Source organism: Sapajus apella, unplaced genomic scaffold, assembly GCF_009761245.1.
Source record: "Sapajus apella isolate SASKATOON/1434 unplaced genomic scaffold, GSC_monkey_1.0 scaffold21, whole genome shotgun sequence".
NCBI lineage: Eukaryota > Metazoa > Chordata > Mammalia > Primates > Cebidae > Sapajus > Sapajus apella.
The window spans coordinates 25,199,808-25,209,999 of NW_022436961.1; the positions used below are offsets into that span (position 1 = coordinate 25,199,808).

Genomic DNA, 10,192 nt, shown 5'->3' on the forward strand with positions numbered 1-10,192 from the left:
GGGCTTGCGGGTCCCTGTGGGGTGGCAGTGGTGACACAATCCAGGCATGGCCACTCTGCCAAGAAAGGAAGCCCCGTTTCTCGGCGGCTGCTGAGGGGTGAGCAGGGCACCGGGGGGGGGTCCCCGTGTGTTTCCTTGCCTAAGCCTCACGTGGCAGGTTATGTTTCCATTTACAGAAGGAGAGAGCCAGGCTCTGGGAAATGAAGTTGTCTAGGTCACGTCATTATTAAATGCTGAATTCAGGTCCACCTCACTTTCTGAAATCTACCAAATGCCCAGGCAGCCCTTGTCCATGGGCCCTTAGAAGGAAGGGCATGTGTGAGGTCAGGGACTTCCCTAGGGTGGCCCAGGGTTGGACTGCTTTTATGTTCTTCCTGGCAATCCTGTCTTCTAGGCCTGTCACCTGAGGCAGGGGGGAAGAGGTGGTGGCTGGAGTGAAAGGTGGTGGTGCCCAGTTCTGTCAGGACAGAGGGGAGGGGCTCGTCATTGACAGGGCAGTGGCCTAGCCCTGGCAGGTTTCTTGAACCTGGGTGCGGCCTGGGCCCAGCAGGGGTTAAACAGCAGCTGGAAGAACAAGTACCCCATCTGCCTCCGTCCTCATCCTGGTCTGGTTCTTCATGGGCAGGTCCAGCCCATCCTGGCCTGGAAACAACCATTCCTCAGAACCCGCTGGCCTGGTTGCCATTCCCCCATCCCAGCTCTTGTTTCGTGAACTCTCTGATGTCCTCATAAAACATATCAGGGTTGAGGCCTCCTCTCCTTGGGACAGAGATCAAGTCCACACCCTCTCTTTGATGGAGCCCTGGCACCTCCCACAGCTAACAAACGCTCCGACCCTGGGCTGCCTGAGAGATGACCACTTCTGTGCCTTGACCTGGTCTCAGTGGGGAGGTGAAGGGAAGATCAGAGGCTGCTGGGGATGGCTCACCCTTTAGAGAGGGGAGGGCGGCAACGTGACCTCCTCAGGGCCACAGAGAGGCTACCAGCAGGACATGCCCCTTCTGTGCCACAGAGCTGTGCCCTGCCTGGGTCTGCTAACTGGTCTTTATGGTGGGTTTTGTGAATTTATAACCCACCCATCAGAAAGCCCTGCCGGATGAACCTGGGGTTAGTTGTAGAGTCTCCAAGGCCTGCAGGAGGGGTTCTCTGAGGAAATTACGGCTTTTCTTTGGTTCACTGTCCAGTCCCAGAGGCGAGCACGGTGCCTGGCACTCAGTATTCACTGCATGAATGTTGGAATGATTGCATGGAAAAACTGAATGGGTGAACTTCCCTTCCTTCACATCCCTTCCTAGGAGTCCCCTCCCCATTAGAGGCAGGGACTGTGTTTGACACCTCTGTGCCATCCTTGGCTTTTGCCTGTGGCCAAGCAATTTTTACAACAGGACGGTAAGCGGTACATTATCCCCATTTTCCACATGGGGAAACTGAGGCCCAGAGGAGCCGAGGAAGTTTCTGAAGGTCACACAGCCGGTGAGAAGCAGCTGTGTGCTTGGGGCTAGGTCTGTGCGCCCTGGGCCTGCGCTCACCCTCCCTGTAGCTGCCTCTTCCCTCAAGGGGCTTCCAGTCCAGTCGGGGAGGTATAACAGGTGCATCAGGCCAGATGGCCATGCCAGGGGCCCGGAACCAGCCAGTGGGAGAGCAGTGTACACACCCGGGACAGAGGCTGTGGGTTGAGGGGGGCTGGAGTGTGAACTTGGGGAGGCTGAGATGCGGACACAGGCAGGTGAGGGCGTGGGGAGGGCACTCTTCACAGGGCAAGAGTGGAGGGAATGACTCACACCTGAGGCAGGTGAGGCACAGCTGCGCCCTCAAGCGCCCCTGAAAACACAGCAACCTCACAGCCAGAGGCCAAGTGGAGACATGATGAGAGGCAGCTCCGTGGGCCTGAGGTCCTCGGGGAGAGGGTTGCCAGGTACCTACCCCTCCTCCTCCCTGAGCTGTCACCTGGGTCCCCTCCTTGGCTGTCCTCTCATCCTTACAGCCTGGGCTGCAGGTGCTTGACAGAGGACAGGGGAAGGTGGGGAGGACAGGAAAAGGGGAGGGGGGTCAGGCCTGCAGAGAGGGTTAGGTGAGGGCCCGCAGGAAGGGGAAGGTAGCAGCCCGGGGGTGGGGGTGCCCAGTGAACCTCCCCCCAGGGGACTCTCTCCATCTCCTAGAACCCCGGTGGGCCCCACTTTGCTGGCATTCCAGGCAGAAAAGTTCTGTGCTGCCGAGAAGCCACCGTTCAGGAAGGGAGTTAGCGGGGAGGAGGGCGGCCTTGGTTTGGGATTTGTGGGTGTCAAGGCCGCATCTGCGCCAGCCTCCGAGCCTGGAGTGGGTGGAGGAGCCAGGCGGACTGCAGACACACCCAGCCAGCCCACCCTGCCCGGGACCTGGGGATGCGGGGCGCGGGAGCGCGGCTGCCCTCTGGGCCGTCTGCAAAGTGGGGCGAGGGGCCGTCCCTGGACCGGCTCCTCTCTGCTCCGGGCGGTCGGGTGCGTGCGGGCGCCCCGGGGAGGATGCGGGCGCCACCGAGAGGACAGCCGCAGCCTCGAAGGAGCCCTGGGGACAGCCCGCCCCATCCCCCCGACGGGTTCGGGCCAGGTGGCAGCGCCCGGGCTCGTCGCGCGGAGGCGGCGGCTTCCCTGGCCAGGGGCGGCGGCAGGGGCGGCCCTGGGATCACATGGGCGGAGGCAGGTCCCGGAGCCCCGGGCGGGCTCTCCCCAGAGTCGGGCAGACGGCGGCAGGAGCGACATCGTCTCCTCGCCCTCCCTCCCTCCCCGGCCTGGGCGCGCAGCCCGACAGGTGAGCGGCAGCCAGGTGAGCGGGCCCACCTGCGCCCCTCCGCGCGGCCCGCCCTTCCCGGCGCCGGGCCGGTCCCCGCGCCACTCTCGGCGCGGGACCCCGGCCTCGTCCGCGGCCAGGCTCCCTGCAGCCTCGCCTCCGCGGGGGCGCCCCGGCGGGCTGCGCTCTCCCCGGCCCGCGCGCTCCTTCTCCAGCCTTCGACCCGCACGGTACTTTGCCCTCGGAGCGAAGGAGGCTCCAGAACTGGGAGAGCCGGGCCATCGGGCTGGGCACCTCCCCGCGGCGCCCGCAGCGCGGAGTCCACTGACCGGCTCAAAGGTCTGGGAATCTCAGGGCTGCCGTGAGCCGCCAGCGCCGGCCTCGGGGACTGGGGTGGGGGCGGTGCTGGGGACAGAGGCCAGGCCTGGGCCCAAGGGGAAGCCGGCCGGGGATGGAGAGGACAGACTGCTGGTGCTCTTGATAGAGTCCTGTAGCACTTGTGTCCCCCGCGCAGCCTCAGGATGGGTGCTGGGCAGGGTGGTGCCCAGCCTGGCACCGCGGCTTCCTGCCCGGGTTGGCTCCTGGCTCCAGAGCTAGAGGCTCAGGAAATCCCACAAGGGTCTGTCTGCAGGGGCACTCCCTTGCCCAGCGGAGGGCTTGTGGATGGGAGGCCTGTCACCCCGGCTGGCAGGCAGCATCGGGAATCTGGGGAGTGGGTGTGCACAGCTTGACAGATGAGCTCTGGCCTCTTTGCCCTGGCAGCAGGCCCCTGGGGGAGGTGGGGAGCCCGGTCTTGCCCATGTGAGCCATATTGCCAAGAACAAAAGACGTGGGCAGCTAGGAGGCCCCAGTGAAGACCTGGCCTCACCCCACCAGCCCCTCACCTGGCCAGGGACTTGCACAGTTTGTATTGGTGCCACCTGGTTCCTTGACTTGACACTCCTGCTCCCTGAGCCCTGCTCTCCCCAGGCCACTCACCCACCCTCCCCCAGAGTGGAGAGGAAGTACCCTGTTCTGTGGGTTTTGGGGACAGGAAGCAAGAGCTGGTGGGACTGAGCCCTGCTGGTGGAGGAGGGGTGGCCGGGGGGTGCTGGCCTCTCCTCCACTTGCCAGCCCCTGACCCCCATGCTTCAACAAGCCCCCCGCCCGCAGCTTGACAGCCCCCTCCTGGGAGTCGCTCCCTGAGCTGTAGATGAACGGAGAACCCAGAGGCATGGCTTCCCAGGGTGGGGGGAAGTGAAACTCAGGGGTGAGGGAGGGAGTTAGCCACTTCCTCTACCCACCCCAGAGCCCCGGAGTGGCTTCTCCAGGAGCTGTGGTGTCTCTCCTTCTCCCTACGGCCCCTCTCCTGCTGCCTTATAGTGCCCCCGGGCTGAGGGGGGACAAAGACTTCACCTCCTGGTCCTCTGTTCCTCAGGTATGGCGCTGACAGTGGATGTGGCCGGGCCGGCTCCCTGGGGCTTCCGTATCACAGGGGGCAGGGATTTCCACACGCCCATCATGGTGACCAAGGTAAGGGTGGCAGCTCCAAGAGATGGGGAGGTCCCCCAGAATTGAGGCCAGCCCTGTCCATCCCCGTCTGCACAGATGGCTGGCTTTTTCTGTTCTGGAGCTGGGGACCTGCTGCTGCCCGGCATGCTGGCTGCCCGGGAGCCATAGCCCTTCGCCACAGGGATGTGGCGGCCACTTCAGGAACAGACCTTGGGAGTGAAAGGGAGCTGGGCCGAGGACAGGGCCTGCTTTCGCCTCCCAGTTGCTGTCCTCTCACCTGCAGGCAGCCATTTTGAGTGGTTACTAGAACAAGAGCCCCAGAGTTCTTGGCAGCCTCCGTCTGACCAGGGCCCAGGCTGGGAGCGTCTTCAGGAGGGTGTGCAGGCGGCCACCTGCAACGTGTGATTTGCACGGGCAAGGCTCTCTATCCAAAAGTATTTCCAAGCACAGTTCCTGAAATTCTGCCGCTGCACATTCTTTGGGAAGCCCATTAGAATGCCAGCATGAGGAGGGCGGCTGCCACCCATGCTCGTGGAGGGGGCGGCTGATCAGCTGGGTGCCAACCCAGGCAGAGGGCCGTGCAGGAGGCAGCAGGCCGGCCTTCGTCAGACCAGCCTCTGTGTTTTGTGGGCAGCAGAGTGGGAAGTCCCCCTCCTGGGGTGGGCCCCAGTCTGAGCCTACCAGCTCCTCATCCCTACAGGTGGCTGAGCGGGGCAAAGCCAAGGCCGCTGACCTCCGGCCTGGAGACATCATTGTGGCCATCAACGGGGAAAGTGCGGAAGGCATGCTGCATGCCGAGGCCCAGAGCAAGATCCGCCAGAGCCCCTCACCCCTGCGGTTGCAGCTGGACCGGTAGGGCCTCCCACTCTGCTGAGTCTGGGCATTCCCCCTCCCATGCTAGCTCACAGAGCAGCCCTTGCTCCTGCCCACAGCCTGGAGCTCAGCTGTAACGCATCCTTCTCAGGCCCTGTTCGCACCTTGGGGAGAAGGTCCTGGGCTCTGCTTCCTGCAACAGGGTGGGCTGAGGGGTGTTCTCATGCCTGGCTGGGTGAAGGTGGGCACCAAGCTGGGCATGCAGCCACAGGCTGGGCAGGGCGAGCTGGCACCAGACACCTGGAAGCCCGGGTTTGACTGGTTCCCAAGAGTGTGCAGGGCACAGGGCGTGGGCATGAAGTGGGTTGAAGAGGGGAAACTTCTGGGAAAGGTTTGCCTGAGACAGTGCCCCTAGGACTCCTGCTTCCAACAGGGCATGACCTTTGTTTAGTTCCCAGCTGGAGGTGAGGATTGGGGGGCTCATTCCTCACAGAGCCTGTCTCTTCCTCCCCATCGTGGCTCTGGGCCCTGCTGGTGAAGGCGGACTGCTCATCCCGGCCTTACTCCTGCGGTTTTGAGCCTATAAGCCGAGGTGGGGCCAGGGTGGGGCCCAGAGGCCAAGATTTAGGGGGAACAGGTGGCTCCCTGGGGTGGGGCATCGAGGTGAGTCACGGATCAGGAATGCTAGGAGATTCCCGGGTCGGGAGAGCCCTCTGCACGGACCTGGAGCCTGAGTCAGACACCTTTTGCGTCCTGGCCACCCCTGCATTGCCCAGCTCTCTCCGGCCCTACCAAGCCCCTCCTCCTCCAAATGCCCCTCCCTGCTCTGCCTTGCTGGAGAAGCTGGCTGCCTTCCTGTCACTCAGGTCCCTGGGTGTTTGCAGGATCAGGATCCCAAGGAGGAGGGTAGAGAGCACCTCATGGCATCTGAGAATGGGGCCAAAAGCTACAGGGCCTGGTGGGGGAAGGGTGGGAGCTGTGGACATGTTTCTTCCACTGGGGTTCTCTGGAGGGACTAGGGCTTGGGGAGGTAGGCCTGGCCTGTAAGTCGGGCCTCTGGTTCCTCACCAGGCAAGCCCAGACTCCAGTCTTTTAACTTTTGCTGATGCCTGCCCCCCACAACCCCCCCCACATCCCGCTTCCTAGTCCCCAGGTGACTTCTTTGGCATGCAGAAGCCCTGGGGCGGGAAGCAGAGCTCCGGCTGGAGCCAGGGCCTGAGCTCCCTTCACTCTAATCCGGAGGCTTTCCCAGGAAGCTGAGGGTCCTGTTGCCCTCTGTCTCTAGAAGCAGCCTGATGGCCAAGAATATGTGGCAGGAGGGGACAAGGCAGGCTGTCCCTCAGCGCAGACTCCAGTGACCTCCCGGTCAGGGCTCTAGCTGGGCTCCACTTTGGAACAGGATACCCAGGGAGCTGGGACGAGGAGCCCTTCCCACTGGTGGGGACCTGGGTCTGCTTGTCTGGAAGGAGGTGGGTGGGTCTTGCCCTTTGTTTAACTGGGGAGAGCCCTGAGGAAGCGGTCGGGGTGACATTCTCAGAGGCACCCTGGCCTCCGGTGGGCAGGGTCCACCAGTCACCATGGGCTCTAGAAATTCAGGCAGCTCACTTTCCCTCTCTGGCTTCAGTTCCTCCATGAGTTAAGATGTAAAGGATTATTTCTTTTTTTCTTTGTCTTTTTTTTTTTTTTTTTTGAGTTGGAATCTCATTCTGTTGCCCCAGGTTGGAGTGCAATGGCGCAATCTCAGCTCACTCACTGCAACTACCCTCGCACCCCTCCCCTGGGTTCACGTGATCCTCCTGCCTCAGCCTCCTGAGTAGCTGAGATTACAGGTGCCCAACACCGAGCCTGGCTAATTTTTTTATATTTTTATAGAGGTGGGGTTTCACCAGGTTGGCCAGGCTGGTCTCGAACTCCTGACCTCAGGTGATCCGCCTGTCTTGGCCTCCCAAAGTGCTGAGATTACAGGTGTAAGCCACCATGCCCGGCTGTAAAGGATTATTTCTATGTCATCAGTAATCGGGCTGGAAGGTGGCTCACGCCAGTAATCCTAGCATTTTGGGAGACCAAGTCGGGCAGATCACCTGAGGTCAGGAGTTTAAGACCAGCCTGGCCGACAACATGACAAAACCCTGTCTCTACTAAAAATAAAAAATTAGCCAGCCGTGTTGGTGGGTGCCTGTGATCCCAGCTACTTGGGAGGCTGAGGAAGGGAGAATTGCTTGAGCCCTGGAGGCGGGGGTTGCAGTGAGCTGAGACTGCACCATTGGATTCCAGCCTGGGTGACAGAGTGAGACCCCAACTAAAAAAAAAAGAAAAAAATCAGTAGTCTTCCCGTCTTCCCCCAGATTAATCGACAAATCTGAGACAGTGACATAAGTGACAAAGTCCAGGCCAAAAAAAAAAAGGGCAGGGTAAATACGAAGACTCTCTAATAAAATTGAATCTTTGAACTTTCTGCTGAAGATGTGTATTTTCTGATTTTTAGAACCAAACTATCCTTTCTTTTTTTTTTTTTTTTTTTTGATGGAGTCTCGCTCTGTCGCCTAGCCTGGAGTGCAGTGGTACAATCTCAGCTCACTGCAACCTCTGCCTCCCAGTGTCAGGCAATTCTCCTGCCTCAGCCTCCTGAGTCCTGGGACTACAGGCATGCATCACTATGGCCCTGCGGCATTTTTTTTTTTTTTTGTATTTTTAGTAGAGACAAAGTTTCGCCATGTTGCCCAGGCTGGTCTCGAACTCCTGACCTCAAGAGATTGGCCCTCCTCAGCCCCCTAAAGTGCTGGGATTACAGGTGTGAGCTACCATGCTCAGCCTTGGTGGTTTTCTGAGACAGTCACCCAGGCTCGAGTGCAGTGGCACAATCATGGCTCACTACAACCTCCGCCTCCTAGGCTCAAGTGATCCTCCCCCCTCAGCTCCCCGAGTAGCTGGGACTACAGCCATGCACTACCATGTCCAGCTAATTTTTAAAAAATTTTAGTAGTGAAGAGGTCTTGCTATGTTGCCCAGGCTGGTCTTGAACTCCTGGGATCAAGTCACCTTTCTGCCTTGCCTTCCCAAAGCGCTGAGATGACAGGCATGGGCCACTGTGCCTGGCCGACTGTCCTTTCTTTTAAGGAACCATGGTGATTGTTGATGATAATTGTTTGTCTTGAGTTTGGCAACGTGAAAAGTTGACAACCTGAGGTCCAAATTTTCTGTAGCTTTTACTGGTGCTGAGAACTAGATCTGAGAACAGTCTTGACTCTTTTGGGGGTTGCCGGGTACAGGGCCCCTGTGACACTCTCCTCCCTCTGTTGCCTCCTCAGGTCTCAGGCTGTATCTCCAGGGCAGACCAATGGGGACAGCTCCTTGGAAGTGTTGGCGACTCGCTTCCAGGTAAGCTGGCGCATTACCCTGGGAGCCTGGGCACCCGGATCACCAGTGCATGACAGTGAGGCCCAGGCTGCTCTTCCTGACACCGCCACTCTCCACAGGGCTCCGTGAGGACACACACTGAGAGTCAGTCCTCCCTAAGGTCCTCCTACTCCAGCCCGACCTCCCTCAGCCCGAGGGCCAGCAGCCCCTTCTCCCCGCCACCCCCCAGCAGTCCCCTCACTGGACAGGCGGCCATCAGCCACAGGTAAGTGCGCCCATGGGTGGGCACCCTGGTCGCCTGGGCTGCCAACTCCAGGCTGTCTCCTCGGAGTCTCCGGAGCTCTGCTGAGGGGAGCCTGGGGCACTCTCCTCCCTGGGCAGGCTGGGGGTGGCCCCACACACATTTTTCCTGCTTTTAGTTTCCAGAGTCTGGTGTGTTCCCCAGGCCTCCCCACTGCTGACCGCCTGTCCTACTCGAGCCGCCCCGGAAGCCAACAGGTGAGGGTCCCTGGGGGTAGACAGGCTGGAGGAACAGAAGCACCCCCAGTCCCTGCGGGTTGCCCGTGCCCCGGGGGCTGCAGGTGGCCAGGCCCACTTGGGCAGCCAGGGCCTCCTTCTCCTGGTGACAGGCGTGCTCCTGAGCCAGAGAGGCCACGCTTCTGGTTGTGGGCCACCTGTGCTGTGCCCAAGCCCTGCCCGGCAGTGCCCAGTGGCCCGTCCATCTCCTGTATTCCTTCTGGCCCCCCTCACCCCTCGCCCGGTCCCCTCCCCTCTCATCCTGCTGACTTCCTCCCTGCCCAGTGTGTTTCTTTTGGGCTGTGGCTGAAATAGTTTCACTGCTGTTGTTGGGATGATTCCCTTTCGGCTCTGGCTGCAGCTCTTGAACACATTCCTCCCCATTCCAAGCCCTGGGCCTGCCCGACTCCCACCCCCACCCCCTCTTCCTCCTCTGACTCAGCCCAGAGATGCCCCGGTGGGACCACAGTTCTGCCTCGAGATGCTCTTGGCTCGTTCCATCTCCTCCTCCCTAGCCCCAACCCCGCTACCCTAGACTCTCCTCCACCCAGGTCCCAGGACCACTGGTGACAGCCTAACTCCCTTCCTGGGTGGTATTTCTCCTCTTCAAGGGTGGGGGATGGTAAAGGAGTTGAGGCAGCCAATAGCCCTGGGGAAGGCACGGAGGGGCAAGTCCAGCCTTTGGGGTGATGGGGACATGGCCCAGCTGCTGAGCCCTATCTTCGGGCTGATTCTGCATTCCAGAAAGCAGAGCCTTTGCGGGTGGCCAGGGAGGGTACTAGAACCCGGGGACTCTGGAGGAGGGGAAGGAGCAGGATCTTTCTGGGCGGGGGGCCTTCCCAAGAGGGGCTCCCTGGTGACCCACTTCATGCCCACCCAGGGGCCAGCCTGGTGCTGTGGCCATACAGATGTATTCCATGGGTCCCCTTCATTAAGGAATTGAAAATGTAGTTATAGAGATAAGGCAAACTTGCAAAACAATTTTGGAGCAATTAAACACTAAGCAGTGTGGTATTAATTACAAAGGCAAGAGGCGTTCTGGGAGGGGAGGGAGGAGCGGGCAGTGGGCAGGAAGGCTGTGTCAGGAGTGTTTCTGGACACTGGAGGTGGTGGCGGGTAGGGATCAGGGAGGCCGGACGCTCGGGGAGGTGGGAAAGTGGTGGTGCAGGCAAGGCCTGGTGTGTGGGGGCTGGGGGTGTTTAGGGGGCCTGGTGTGTGGGGGCTGGGGGTGTTTTGGGGGGCCTGGTGT

At 60.6% G+C, this 10,192-nt stretch overlaps 1 protein-coding gene across 9 annotated transcripts in view; it reads left to right on the forward strand.

The window, feature by feature from the left end:
- The first annotated feature begins 1,820 nt into the window (after nt 1-1,820).
- The window catches only part of PDLIM2 (PDZ and LIM domain 2), a 16,458-nt gene continuing 8,086 nt past the window's right edge, over nt 1,821-10,192 (forward strand). The window contains exons 1-6 of one of the 9 annotated variants that reach the window (XM_032288502.1): nt 1,821-1,915; nt 4,184-4,278; nt 4,958-5,109; nt 8,379-8,448; nt 8,547-8,692; nt 8,847-8,925. In XM_032288502.1, coding sequence (XP_032144393.1) covers nt 1,864-1,915; nt 4,184-4,278; nt 4,958-5,109; nt 8,379-8,448; nt 8,547-8,692; nt 8,847-8,925 — 594 coding nt within the window. In that variant the 5' untranslated portion in view covers nt 1,821-1,863. Of the gene's footprint in view, nt 1,916-2,072; nt 3,106-4,183; nt 4,279-4,957; nt 5,110-8,378; nt 8,449-8,546; nt 8,693-8,846; nt 8,926-10,192 lie in introns of those variants that run through there. The other 8 variants (XM_032288495.1, XM_032288496.1, XM_032288493.1 and 5 more) reach the window with 8 other exon arrangements.